This window comes from Pyxicephalus adspersus, chromosome 1 (assembly GCF_032062135.1).
Source record: "Pyxicephalus adspersus chromosome 1, UCB_Pads_2.0, whole genome shotgun sequence".
In the NCBI taxonomy this organism is placed as follows: Eukaryota; Metazoa; Chordata; class Amphibia; order Anura; family Pyxicephalidae; genus Pyxicephalus; species Pyxicephalus adspersus.
The window spans coordinates 24504944-24520723 of NC_092858.1; the positions used below are offsets into that span (position 1 = coordinate 24504944).

General features: G+C 37.7%; 1 protein-coding gene across 1 annotated transcript in view; it reads right to left on the minus strand.

The window, feature by feature from the left end:
- The window catches only part of NBEA (neurobeachin), a 371654-nt gene that overhangs the window by 203640 nt on the left and 152234 nt on the right, over positions 1 to 15780 (minus strand). The window contains exons 22-23 of the mRNA XM_072398659.1: positions 8854 to 9873; positions 1618 to 1835 (exon numbers count right to left, since the gene is read on the minus strand). Coding sequence (XP_072254760.1) covers positions 1618 to 1835; positions 8854 to 9873 — 1238 coding nt within the window. The remainder of the gene's footprint in view (positions 1 to 1617; positions 1836 to 8853; positions 9874 to 15780) is intronic.

Sequence of the window (15780 nt, forward strand, 5' to 3'; positions counted from 1 at the left end):
ACCAATTTTAAAAGTAGCTTGCAAGCCAAAAAAGTGTGGGCACCCCTACCCTAAACCAAGACTTTTGAGTCTTCAATAAATGAAAGCTCTGACAGCTAGGATATGTGGATTTTATTGGGATATGTAGGTTTCTTTGCATTTGAATGGTGGTTAAATTTAAATGTCGCTTGGGTGCATTATATTATGAGAGGGTGGGCTTGGATTTCTATTTAGAATAATGTTTGGGTCATAGAAATTAAGTAAAAAGACTTCAGCCATATGAATGGTTGTCCTGACTTTTTTGGAAGTGTTACTTTTCCCGTGTTTGAGTTGTTGGTTACAGTTTATCCCCTTTAGGAGGGTTTTCTGTATTCTGGTATAGTTGAATACCTGTCTAGGACTCCTAGTGAGGGTGGGACTTTTTATTGGTCACCTATGGTTACATTTTTTCTGACAGTCAATTACTTTTCCTTACTTAGTGGTTAAACATTACTAGCTGCAAAAAGCTTTAACATTGCTCTAATTCATGCTGAAATTAGTTTATGTGCCATTTGTTAGGCAAGGCTACCCTGGGTATGGGTATGAATGCATATTCTGGAAACATACAAATCTAAGTTACATCAAAAATAACCTTCAGATAAGTCAATGAGGTCTTATCTACCCGAGACTGAAAGAAAAACTAAAAAAAAACAACACTTGAAGTCCTTTATCTCAGATGATCAAATTGATTTTCTATTTTAGAGGTTATGTTCAGATTTAAAATAACTCTGCATGACAAAAAAAGTTTTTTTGTTTTTTTTTTTAGATGTTGCAAATCTGCGGTAGATGTTATAACACTGAACTGAAAATTCCCTTCACTAACATTATGGAGATTAATATGTACAGAAAAGGGAACAGAACCTTATGCTGTTTCACCATGAAAAGGAACTGTGTAGTGCTGCTTAAATTTTTAAGTAGTCCCTGAATTAAGGAAAACCAACATACGGACAACTCCTAGATATGAACAGGGCTTCCCTACTCTTTCATGTGCAAGACGGAGGCTTTATAGGGAGGAGGGGGCCCATAAAGTTGTTTTGCTTTGTTTGTGATTAGCTCACAGTGAGGATTTTAGAGAGTAGCTGAAACCCCGCTGCCTAATAATATGTTGAGACAAACATCTGTCCTAATTGCATTTATTAAAATGAATGTACCTGTTCCGACTTACATACAAATTCAACTTAAGAACAAACCTACAGTCCCTATCTCGTATGTAACCTGAGGACTACCTGTATTCTGTATTGTGCAGGGCTAATCAAGATCCCTGATGGGTACTAAATTAAATTTAAGTGTATATAAAGCAGCATGTCATTAATTTTTGTATTTTATGCTAATTTTCAAAAGACTTCTCCTTTCTATAGGAATGTGTTTCAGTGGCTGTATCCCACCAGTTTCACACAAGATGCAATGGATGACTCCAAACATTGCCTGCTGCTGGTCAAACACACTGCGATTTGTGATTTAAAGCAAGGGCAGGACCCTTGCTAAATAATATAAGGGGATGCATGCACCACTAGATCTACAGAAGCCTTTAATTATTTATTATTTTATTTTATGACATCTTTAACATGTAAGTTAACATGAAACAAAACTGTATTTTACCTCCTCCACACATGCACATCTGTCTCCAGAGCAAATAATAAGTCTGTGAGGAGTCGCTGGTGCATTGGGGACCACTTGAACTCAGGAATACGGAACATGGTGGTACGCGGGCCTGGGCTGAACTGCCGCCTCTGCTCTTCTGTCATTGGCATCCCGCGGAATCCTAAGTCAACGCGTAGGTCTCGTTCATGTTGGCTGATAGAGCGACCTTGAACTGCCTACAAATTGAACATTTATATGATTAGTATTTCAAACTGGTGTTAATATTTGGAACAGTTTGTAATTTCATAATCTGTGCCAAGAATGTAAAAGAATTTCAGCCAAAATGTATTTATCAAAAATATAGAACTTTTAAGGCGATGTATATTTAAAGTCCTAGTTATTTACACAAAAACTTAAAATCCAAAGGGTACTCCCTGTGGTTCATACTATATATATGTATACACTTAACATTGCACCTATACATAAAGAATAATAAATAGTCCACCAAATACGGATATCCAATATGCTGTTCAACAATATCTGGAATGCTCAACGCGTCTCGAGGACCACACTAGCCCGGAAAGAACAGCAAATGAAAAGTTCATTGGGCTCCAGCTGCTCAGACTAGATGTGAATTTGTTTACATGTCACCACTGCCATAGCTGTAGTAACTACCACATTGCAGAAACAACAAAACATGCTACACTCCCAAGAAATGCAGCTGACATCCATCATTATAACAAATTTGGTATAACATGTAAAGGGCGATGGGTTGATACCTACAGGTTCAATTTATTAAACAAAAGAGTTGAAGAGGCCTTAGGGATTTTTTTTATTATCAGTAAAAGAGATCCAACTTTTTACTCCTATTAAAGGCATACCAATAATCTACAATTTGGGATGAGACTGCCTCACCTTTACAGAATGAGACTAAGCAGCAAAAAAAAACAAAAAAACAATTTCTGAAACTGATATAAAAAATAAACATGCACAAAAGTACCTGAGAACTACGTAAAAAATGTGTTTATTAAATGAACATGTGACATAAACAGGAACATCTAAACAAAGCCTTACCCTATCATGGTCTTTTACACTTTACATACATAGCACCCTTGTACCAGATGTAGACAGTAAATACGGAGTAACAGAATGCTTATTATTCTTACAAGTGCCATGAAGTTGCCAAGCTACACTGCACAGAAATACTAATGAAGAAACATGTCCCGAGGCATAGGCTACATGATCATCTGTGTCTGCAGATAATCACCTGTCTATGTAGCGTTTCCAACCCATTATATTCCACACTGGCAATCACAGTGCCGTGCCAATATTACTGACAAGAGCTTCAGAATTCTTCTAAGTTGAGCCACAGACTGGAAAATCTGACACTGAGCAAAATGTGTGTCTCCAATATTGGGAACAAGGTAAGATATCATTAATATTGATAATGCAGCTGCTTGGACAGAAATAATTCTATGAATATGGGCTCTTTGCATGCAATATCTACAAACTTTATCCAGCACTAGAAACCACAGAACTATCAGCTGGAGCAACCACAGCTTGCTGATAAAACTTTCCTCTGTACTACACCCACAAGCTGTTTAAACTATAGTTCCAAATTAACAAACTGCAAGCAGGGGAAGGATTTGCAGAATGGACAGAACTTGTCCCTTCTGCAATAAAACATGCCTAAAAACTTATTCACAATCTTCTTTTCCAAGGTGAGCTGAGAATATGCTGCTTGGAGCAGAATGCTAGAATACATCATCCTGACCTGGCCCATCAAGATAACTGAATATCCAACACCCCAAAGAAGTTGGGGCGCCCGTGACACATCAAGAGCACATGAGTAACAATAAGGTGACAATACTGTAGGGCTTTGTCTGTCCCTCACATAGAAATATGAACGCAGCCTACCTTCCAAATGTGTTTTATCTTCATCGAGATTTGAGCAAAGTACACCGATCCATTCCCTTTGTGTAAAAGGTTCTGACACTGGTAACTTGGTGTACGAAGCCACTGAATCAAAGATCCAACCACACACAATTTTCTAAAAAAAGCTATTAGGCATATTCTGGGACAATTTTCTGTGATCATATACATAGGAAATATTTAGACCCTCGCACTACCCACCTTGCACAGAGCTGCCAATCTGTGAAAGCAAACTGTGCTACCTACAATGGCTGCCAACATGCTGCTGTTCCACCCAATTGTTATCAAAGGCCACACTTATGATATATAATCAAGAGAAAAAAATTCAAACTAAGTAAAATGTAGTAGATTTTTATCCTTTTCACAGCACCAAAAAGTAGAAGTACAGACTAAGCATAAAAGAGAAGATGGTTGATATATCAATGAAGCCTTCAAAGTATAAATCGGGACACTTTCTGTAGCTTCACTTATTGCCTGGAGCTGAAATCACAGTCAGCTGTCCTTTGTACAAACTAAAAGCAAACAAGTACACATCAATCACTTGCTTTTCTGTATCTTTGCTTTTGCTGGATGTTCAGGGACACACAGAGGATAGTGTTATTTATGTAGAATTCACTTTTCTATCACCAGCTACAGAAAAGGTGAAATATTTCATTTACAACTGCTGCTGAAACAATTTGCAGACACCATAGAGAAATGTAATATTACCTTCAGTCATTGGGTAGAGCAGCTCTGAACTCTAATAAACAAACAGTGATGGACAGCCATACAACAGCAAATGTAGGAATTGTATAGCTTCCACAGTATAAAGAAACTGTCAAGTATTCAAAAAACAAAAAAAAAAAAGACAGTCAATTTTCAGAAAAAGTAAAGCCTTTGGAACAATAATCTATAATTGTCCACCTTGAGCTACCCCCCATCTCTAGCTGTCTCTAGTTTCCCATGCCTCGCACTGATTTTGGTTATCCAACATTGAAAATAATGGACCTGTTCCGACTTTTATAATTCCCCCCAAATAAACCAGGACCGGCAACCTTTCTATCCTTTTTCAATTCTCATTGCCATAAAGAATTCAATTTACAGCCTTACAAACTTCTCTAACCCATGATTGGACTGTGATCAGTTTTTGTGTGCTTGGGGTATGGGGGGAAAAAAAAAAGAACCAAAGGACTAAATGTTGTAGCTGTCACAGTCGATGAAAAGTGACATTTCTCCTGATTTAGGGTTGCCAGCTATATGAAAATCGGTCTTTTCCCTTTAAGAAACGGGATTCTTTTATATTTTGTGATGCAGGGATAACATTTGTATGATTATATTAGGACTTACTGATTTATCCAACATGTCTGGCTAAGATATAAAATGGGTTGTCTGGTGGGGTGCTCATATTTAACTAATGATTTTATGTGGTGCTGAATAGGAACATGATGGTAGAAGCAAATCAAATTTATGAAAGATATGTAAATAGATGAAGGACTTCCTGACTTGTACTGAGGGTAAATCTAAGAGCCTAAAGTTAAATGAAAAATCGGCATACAATAACCATTCCTATTTGGAACTGCTGGCTAACCCTCCTCCTTTCAGAACAGAACAAAAAGGGAGTTACACTTTCCTGCACACATACACTTCTTATCATTTATCCTATAAATCAAACAATCTCAACCAGGGTTCCTTGAATTGTGACTGACCCCATATGTGATGATGCCTGCATGATTCTACAGCCAACACCACTTGGTGAAGCCAGCTGCATAGTTCTAATGCACCAAATTAAGAGGCTTTTTATCCCACCGAACACCCCCCCATAGCTTACAAAAAAAAAAAAATAAACTGGTTTTCATGAGGGTTCCCCAACACCTATAAAGCATTCCTCAGGTGTAAAAGGACTCAAACGCTGCTATAAATTATTTATATTGACATTTCTGCCGGCAAATTTCCATTTAGCCCAACACTGGTTAACAAAGCAGCAGCACACTTAGGTTTAATTACGGTAAGTGCCAAAATATTTTAACCCCAAACTATACTATATAGTACAAGTTACAGTGACCCTGTGGCTATATAAACAGTTTTCTACCAAACCATAAGTGTAAAAGAAGACAAGACATATTGTTTTTTCTTGCTTCCAGTGCTGATGAACTTTCCCAATCCTAAGGAATCTTGAAAAAAAAGCTGAATTCTGCATTAAACCGTTATTTCTGTGAGTTTCGATCTTCGTGGTCTTCTATAGCTCTTAAGGTATTCCTTCTGACCTCAACCCATTGCGGGAGACAATTTTGACATGGTGGCCAACAGGAGGAAAGTGTGGGAAATGAGGGAGACTATGAAGGTTGGCAACTGGGAAATCTAACACAATTTAGATTTATTGGACCTATTAAATATAGAATCAGATAATTAGGCATCTACAGCCAAAATATGAGAAGTTGAAAGGTATTGAAAAGAATGTGTGAGCATGCATGTGTGTGTTGCAGCATTGATGGACAGATCCACAGAAGGAGGACAGTGGCCAGCTAATGGGCCCACATTGTGAGGAGCACATCCTAGGGAAAGGTATATATTGCTAGAGCCACACTTGTAATTCTGCATCAGTAGGGCAGAGGCATTTAAGGGATGGCATGCAATCTGTTGTTCTATCAACGGGCACCAGTCTTAAAATGTGAGAAGAGCTACAAAAGCTTTAGGATTCCTTCTCAGGCTTCACTGATGGGTAAATTTCATAAATGCTACAGTGGAGTAAAGACATTAACTTTTTATTGCCACATTATTTTGAACGTTGGGATCTGCCAAGTGTATCAAAATCTATATGATTAAGAGCATTTTCAGACCACTCGATATTTCACATCACCTCTGCAGAAGCTTCTGCTGGGTAAACTCATTTTCATACTATAATGACAGTTTTATTGGATTTCTGCCTGTTCCCTTTTAACGGGAAAACTTTTTTGCAAACCTGAACAACAAGCTGCAAAGTTTTCCAATAAATGGGTGCCTGTATACATTTAGGAAATGATTTAACACCACCTTTCTTTATTAGACAGGAGTAAAATGTCAATTTAAACTTGCAAGCGACCTCTAAAAATATAAAGACCAAAGAACAACTTGCCATGAAAGAAAGAAAACAAAACAAAACCAGTATAACTAGAATATTCACTATTAACTCAATTTAATGTACAATGCTGCATACCGTACTGGCATTGTAAAAAGGTTAATAATAATCACCCAGGTACTTCTTTTGTGCTATTAGATTCGCATTCTAACCACTAGCGTCATTCAATCTACTTTCTCTGAGCCAGGTTGTCATGGACCCACCTCAGACTGTGATAGGACAAGACAAGAGAAGCAGCAGAGTGATGAGCTTATCTCGTGGTCACAATGCTTTCTCTTCCTTTCACCATGTTTTTTATCAGCACATTAATGGATTGGCTTCTTGTGCTGCCTCTCACACTCCAAGCCATGCCTTCCAGAGGACTGAAGGAATCTGATACCAGATCAAATTAAGACTTTTACACTGCCTGCATTTAAACAAAAGCAATAATAATAATCACAAAATAGCCCTAATCTGTTTCTCTTTATTATCTAGAACTTAGTTTCAAATAAAACCTGCAGTAGAGGTGACAGCATGACGAAAATACAGGCCATAGGAAATCCAAGGACCCACTTTGCCATTAATTTTCTCCTCCTAACACAAACTCTCAAAAACTTTTTAAGGCTGATCCTATGTTTTCAATAAACGTTCTAAATCTTTCAATCGGTTGGTGGCTTCCAGTCTGGCAAAGATTTCTAAGCCAATTTGTACACTCATGATAAAAAATATCGGGGGGAAGAGAGTTTTCCGCTGCAATATTTTTTCTTTTTTTGTAGCTTGTTATAAACTGAAAGGACAAGCCACTAAAACAGCAAATACCCTGACAACAGATATTGTGTACGTGTTAGGTCAAATAAACTGGATGAGAAGCTGATCTCCATGCTTTGCATTACTTCTGAGCATGTAGCTCCAAATGCTGTATAATATTGGATAGCCTAGAAATAAGTGCCATACTATTGGAATAGGTTGCTCCTTGGGGATCCCATCGTACTGGCACTGAATAAACCTGTAAACAATAATCACATCTTCCCTATGCCTGTCGGAGGGCGTAATAAAATAACTAAACATAAGACTCCAGGGTCCACACTGTGATAAATGTTTCAGATACACACATACTCTCATGAGGCTATGACTTACCTGAATGGAATTACTTATGAGCCTGTGTTTCAAACTGCATGAATGTGTGATGAAAATAGCTGCCACTGGGATATCATTACACACTACAAACACAAAGTCGTCTTTGTGGCTGTATGCCATGGTAAAACTGTGACACATTTAATGAATGAGATCCTCTGCAACAATGGGTGAGATTGATTTGCTCAGACTGAACAGAGGGTTGGCATATAAATACAAACAACATAATATTGTGCAAAACTGTGCCAAGACACTTTTGTTAAGTGACAATTTGTTTATAGATTTACAGTAAATGGTACAATTTTGCAATTATAAATAGTCTTACACCTGAGGGCACTTATTAAACGCAACTTTTTTTTTTAAGCTGCTTCATACAAAAAGTATTTCCAATTATTAGCAGGACGATGATGGAGTTTAATGTCTTTAAACTAAGGTCTTTATTGATGTCTGGAAATCCTACCCTATTCTGGAACAGCTGTAAGAAGTAAACTAATATTCCTAAACTGGGATTGGCTTGCCCAAGAAAGTTTACATATACTACTATAAGGAAACCACTAGAGAGTGTAAGGACATACAAATACACAAGTACAGTGTCTCACAGATGTCCATGAAAGGGACAAAGTAGGATCTTGTTACTGGTGTATTATGGAATAGCCAAATCCTGTCCAAAGCCCACCCAACAAGAGTTCAGTTTTGATTGGCTCTGTGGGAATTGCAAATTTAGTTTACTGCATTATTAACCATCCTTTAGGGGCTGAATGATCAAAATGTATGACCAGAGAATCTTCATGTTGTCCATAGCAATTCTGCTTTGAAAATGAACTAATGGTTTTCTTTGGTTTCTTCAAGCTACAAGACATTTCTTTACAACAGCAGGTTAAATGTATTAGAAACAAAGAATCTCATAAGGAACTCCTAGTGAACTGGGCCGAGAAAGTGGTTCATGGGTACACAGAAAGGTACATTAGCCATAAAATAGTTCTCAATAAAACAAACACATAACAAAATGTAACAACAAAGAAATAAAAGCAAAGGTATAAGAGATAACATAACCCATATCTACTCTCTACTGAGACCCATATACACACAGATTTACAACAGAAGGATGACCTTACCTGTGTGGTAGTTGTGGTGGTCTGTATTTTCTTGATCTCTTTGCCAAGATCTCGACCATCATCGGACCTCTCAGTGTCAGAGACTGTACTGCTAGCATCCATATTTACTATGGATTTGCTAGCAGATGGTTCAGATTCTAGAGTGGTAGTAGTCATTTGAGCATATTCCAGCCCCTTCGATGATGAAGCCAACTCTCGGTCAGATAGGCTGCTTAAACTATCAGCCGTTGTGTGGATTTTAAAATCTTTTTCCCCGATAACAGCTGATGCACAAGTAAGGTCAACACTCCCTGTCATGTGGGCCAGAAGACCAAGGTCATCATTAACACCAAGGTGAACATGAGCATCCTGGACATTACCGATGGTTAGATGGTTGCCACCAGTTAGCTCAGGCAACAGTTTGTCTTCTGAATGGGTAATTTTATCAAAAAGAAATGAGGTATTGTTAGAAGTGGTTTGGTCTTTCTCATCAGCTAGTGTGATCAGAGGACCATCCTTCTCTTCAGTTTCCTTTATAATGCCAACACTGTCATGAACATTGCTTTGAAGTTTTTCAACAGCCGCACTGTAGACATTGTCTAGTAAAGATTCTACTTCAACCAGTGCACCATTTTCCCTAGTGACCAATGTCTCAGGAGATAAATCTAAGTCATCTAGTTTCACCTCTGTGGCTTCAACCTTTTCTGCTTTGATGTCCACCAAAAGGTCGTGAACCTCAACCCGCACACCACCAGATGGTCTATCAGTGTTGGTGATGGCATCATCAGAAATTTTAGTGGCTATAAGCAAATCTCTGGTGTCAGCATTAACAGGATAGTCTGTTTCACTTTCAGGACTTTGACTTTGGGAAAGATCCTCAATTTCTCTAATTTCCAGCCCGCCTTTACCAGTTGCAGCTTCAGAAAGACCCGATATGGTACTGACGTTTCCTTTTTTACCCTTTTTAATATTCTCCTCCTCTTGTCTTTGATATTCTTCATACATTTTCGCTAAGTATTCCTTGTGAGCTTCATAAGTGACCTAATGCAGGAGAAACAGCTTGTTTACCATATAAAAAGATGGAGATCTTTTCATTATTTTATACTATAAAGGGTTTTTAAACAATAAAAGGAAATACTTTATTAGTTAGTAATTTCATTCAGTACATTTTTCTGATTGTTTTACTGGGTCTCATGTATGAAAGTGTTTGTACTAAAAACTGTTCAATTCTTCATAGGAAAATAAAAAAGCTGTAATCCAAAAATCTGAATCCCATGAGTAGATATGGGGAAATAAATACTATACTCTGTAATGACCCAGTAAAAAATAAGGTGCATTGAGACAACCAATGGCTATATATAAAAAAAAAAATACCTCTTTTATCTGCCATACCAGAGGCGACCAAGTGCAATGTTGTGATTGTTTTAAACAAAAAAAAAGTACAATAACAATCTGTATTTTTGTATTGATGTTCTAAATACAAATACTAAATAAATGGAAATAATAAATAGAAATGCTAGCCAGTGGTTAATGTGTTTTGTATTTGTAAATCAACTTAAACCAAAAAACCAATAATGTGTGTTGAAGCCACTTGGGGAATGACTATGTAAAGGTATTCTATAAACTTCTGTATAAAAGTGTAACAAGTACAGATACTATTTTATGCACAAGCCTCAAAGAAAAAGCTCCCTAACCTTCCCTGTCTGAGCCAAATCCTCTTTAACCTGTCCTTTTGAGCAGGGTCAAGTGGTCCTGCACAGCTCCCTGCTGCTGGCACCTTGCCAGCTGCTCAGTCTTTCTAAATGGCAGTGCTGGTTCCTGAGGAACCAGTGTTTGCACATTTGACAGCTGGCGGTAGTGGGAAAAAGTAGTACAGCTCAGATCAGAGCATCAGATTAGGGGGGAACAAGAAAAAAAACAAGGAAAGGTGGTTTATCCTTTTCCAACTCTCTTCAAGATAAGGGTGAAGCGGGCCTGATAATGACTTTAAAGTGACTCTTGTCAATCAATGAATGATGATTAGGAACCAATGCTATGCATGTCAGGGTGCACTCACTCGTCCACTTTCCTTTCCAAAGAACAGGAAGGGGCTGTGTGTACGGCGCTTGTGCGTTCATCTGTCACCGGAGATAACCATGTACATACAACACCGTTCTGCTCTATGGAGAGGGAAGGGGGAGAATGTGCGAGCGGCACCTCATTGTGCTCCCCTTCTTTCACTTCCATTGTGGTCATTCGTCTTCTGTCTTTCATGGACCGGCCAGAACAGATTCACTGTACACGTCAGATTCTCGTCGAAGATGAGCCCTGCGGCACATATGGGCCAAGAATCATCTGACGTGTGTACATAGCCTTAGGATTGAGGCTAGATAGGGATTTAGCAAACACTAAAGATTCTTATCTATGTGTATTAGTTCACCTAAAAGAAAAAGAAATTGGGAGTATTACTTTAAACCAGTCACAGAAAATTGAGAGGATTTATATAGGTGAAGTCAATGTAAATTCTTATCTACATTATAAAGTTTAAAATGTTCATGACAAACACTTGAGCTGACTTATTTAGTCACTGTTAGAAGTGATTTACCAACAACTGCTAATGAGGCTCAATAAAGCGTTGTTCTGACTTTGATCAGTTATGCTCTGAGGTTTTTTCACTGTTGAATGTCTGTAAAGTTGCTTCAAAGTCTAATTACTGATAAACACAAGAGGAGAAGTATGAGGCATCCTGTATCCCAATATACACGTGTTGGGTGCTCTTAATTAATTAGGTTTTGATACATTTATAAGGAATTACCCGTGTCCTACCAATGCAGGTATAAACAGACTCAGTCATTGACTTGTCCATTAAATTTACAAAGACTCAATCAAAAAAGTTATCAATTTATTAGCAAAATTGATTAGTAAAAAGAATCAGGTATCTTGTTTCAACTATGTCTGGGTATCCGAGAGACATTTCACTTCCTGTCCCATACTGTTTTGGGGTGTAACAGATTAACAGGACCTGAGGGGACAGAGCTTATAAAAGCTATATTAGTGACAAGAAAGTCACCAGTATGCGTTTTTATGCTGCCTTGAGGAAAGAACCCTGCAAAGTCATAGAAATGTTGGATGAACTCTTACGCTGACTACTTTTTCCAAATGCTCATTCAGTTGGGGACTCTTGATTCTTTTAAACCCTCCTCACAGTAACATTAACTGAGGCACTGTTACAATAAAAAGATGAAAATAATATTATTGGAGTGCTGGTGACTCTTTACAACTTCAGCTTGGATCCAACATGGCGGCATTTGTTGTAGTCATTTCAAAACTCCATTGTGTAATAGGTCTGTATGGAGGGCATATCATACTAGATCTATACAGTTCTAAAGTTCTAACTCTTCTACACTCTAACTGCCTAGCTGTAATGGGGCTTTAAAGGTACTCAACAACTGGTTCTTACTTAATGCACTACAATCACCATCTGGTAAGCTTGTGATTGTATATCCTTTTTGGGATGATTATAAGGGAATAAGGACTCACAATAACAATTACTGTCCAGTTTGCTGGATACTAATCATGCTAATTACGCCCTAATGAAGACTCACAATACCAATCACTATTAACTGTGATGCCACTACTGCTCGCTTTGGGGGTGATTTTGTTGCAAATACACACTTATCCTTAAGTTAAGTATCCATAAATTACTGTCCAGCGTGCTGCTAATTATATATGCTTTGTGGGTGATTATGTTGCAATAAAGACTTGTTATCACAATAACTGTCCAGTGGGTGGGTAAATATACATTTTTCTTTGGGTTAATATGTTGTGGAGTAGATGTACTACTAACAGTGCTGCTCCTTATGAGGCATCTAAAATTTCCATGTAGGAATTTCTTCTAGTGCACAGTTTCTCAGAATGAGATGGCTGACATTTTTTTCAGATAACAATAAATTGTTGATATTTCAGTAAAAATAGCATAAAGAATTAAGATTTTGTGTCCTATATGTTATATGATACATGCAAGCTTGTCACTGCATTGACTAAAAACAAAGGTGGCTTTTTTCTTTCACTGGTATTCTTTATCAATGAATTCTCAACATTTATATCACAATTTTATTGTTGCCTTAAGAGCAGTTCCTTTACGTCCTTGCAAGGCTGTGTGTTCTTTATGATGATGAACCCTAACTAGACGAAAGTATGTGAGCATGGCTATATTAAAAATTTTAAGTGTCACTGTATGGATTTATTTACTAGAATCTATACAACTAGATTAGGGGCTTATACAGATGAGGAAAAGCAGTCCAGTGTTCAGATGCATTCAACCTGCATGGAAGACCAGTTGGAGAAGCTTCTGAGATCCTTTACAATTTCTTCTAACCTTTTTCTAAAGTGCACTGTTTTTGCCACCTCATTGACTTGTATTGGTAGAAAAGCAATTCCATCACTATTTTTTTTTTTATTCTAATCTAATCTAGGCTAGGTTACAGGCTGGGGATGGCTTTTGCCTGATTAAGATAGTTACAAGAGAAGACTATTTTATGTCATATTATACGTCCATGTTTAATCTGCAATTTGTGCACATGTCACTTGCGTAACCAAATCTGGGAAAATATACTAAGTACTTCTAAGATTAGACCGACATCTATTTATAAGGATCACTCGTAAGACTGTTTTCTGTTTTTTAGGAAAACAAATGTGCAGTAGTAAAATGCTTTAATCTGGGTATCACTTGCCCTTAGGCTGTAGTTTTATCACAGAAGCAGTCAAAGCTTTGGTGGAATTAGGAATCATGGATGAAGGTTCGAATGTCTGTTAGGTTTTATGGCATTACTTGACCACTTTTTTTTCAGTCGTACTTTCTAAATTGGTAGCTGTTACTGAAAAAGGAGCTGAAGGAAAATGCAAATTTTCCAGTTGTCCTCCAATCAGGAGTAAAGGGTCTAATGTCAACATTTTAATGACTTCATGAAGATAAGGTAATAAAAACATGACAGGGCTTATTTCCCTGCTGGAGAAGACAAACAAATAAAAATTTGGGCCAGGGTCCCCCATTTTGCAAGCAAAGCATTAAAATATAATTTTTGCACAAGCTGTATATTTCAAATATCATATGGCTGGTGATTTACTAAACATATAGCTATGGGTGATGACTGATACTGATTTTATCTTCAAAGAACAATTTTTATGTGAGGATGTATGCGTGTTATCACATCTTTCCAGCTATCAGTCATGCCTTTGCCAGCAATCATTTTATATGCAAAGGAGAAACAGACTTCAAAGCAATAATTGTGTAAGTCTTTATAAATGTACCAATTTCATTATTTTACACATTTGATTATCCTTTATATCCAACCAGAGAACCTGAAATGGTTATTGCCTACAGAGAAATTTGACTGCATAAACTGTAAACTAAATTAAAGTAGGTCCAGCAAGAAAACATATTTCAACAGCATAATCTAAACTATCACCAAGCAATGTCAGGCAACTGAAATGCATACATAATTGGGTTCTCTCTAGGCTACCAGCTCGATTTGCAATAAGTAAATGAGATCCTGGTCTGGTGGTTGGGTCATATCAGCTATTTCTACCTGCACATTGCAGGGAAGGGCAAGTCACTATAGAACTGTCGGTCTTGCTGTGAGTCCTAATAAGACTTCACAGTCAGGAATGGTGTAGGAAATAGGATTGCATTTCTTCTCTGTTTTCTGTACATTTAACTACAAAAAGTTCAATTTCATACAGTTCAATTATGTTTTAGTGAAAGTATGAAACCAATGGAACAGAAAACTGCATTACAAGAAACCTTATTAAAAATCTATAGTTTTATTTGAGTAAACAAAACAGGTTTTGTATTTGGAGTTCAAGACAGGGAGCATTATCTACAGGACAGGAATGCAAAGGATATGACAGCAGGGGCTACCTGCAGGTCCAAAGTAAGAAAAATATTTTAAAAAAAAGTGTTGGTAGAACATGTATAGAGTGAGTGTAGGGGGCTGATGGTGGGTGGTATTTGCAGAAGACTAGAGGAAATAATGGAGGGCAGTATGTAGAATACAGAGAGTATGGCAGAAAAACTAGAGAAGGTAGGTAGATAAGAGGTATGTACAGAAAGTAGGGGAGTATGGCAGCAGGTAGAATATGAAAAAGAGGAGAGTGGAAAGGTGTGATAGAGGGCAGTATATACAGGAAAGGAATGCCAAAGGTATACTGGTAAGCAGTATATACAGACAAACGTTTGGCAAAGAGTATAACAATAGTCATTATGTGCGGGAAAGGAGTTTATAAGGCATATTGATGGGCAGAGAATACTGAAGAGGGTGCATTGTGTGTGGGAAGGCGTTCAGATAGTTAAGCTGAGGGCAGGAACGCTGGAGAATATCACATCGGGCTGTATTTGCAGGAGATGAATGGAGAAGGAGTGAAAGATGTCAACGGATGTAGGAAAAGAGCATAGAGCAGTATGACAGTGAGCAATATATGCAGCTGAGATATACAGAGATAAATACAGGCAGAGGAGAAGGGTGGGGAATATGATGGCAGGCAGCATGTAAAAGCAAAAACTCTCTGACTCTGGGTCAGACAGTTCTCAGTGGAGTATGCCGTTATTTGTGTCTGCTATGACTGTCTGTCTCATTCTGTAATTTGTGTAATTCTGTAAGACCACAGGATGCAAAGAGAAAAAAAGCAGACACACATAGGGATACTGTAACACTGCTAAGAGAGTGTGTAGGTGGAGTGCAACACTGAATAAAAAAGCAGAAACAAAAGTGCTATCCGAGCTGAGAGAGTGTAAAGTTGAATGTGCTTAGCAAGCTTCTAGTACTTCAACCAAAAACAGTGGGTGTTTGTCTACAGAGGAGAAATGGGAGTGAAAATTAACACTATAAGGAAATGCAGACAAGCAAATAGGAGTATTCTGACTAATGATGTAAAGTCTAATAGGTATAATAAACCTGTAGTGTTAACCAG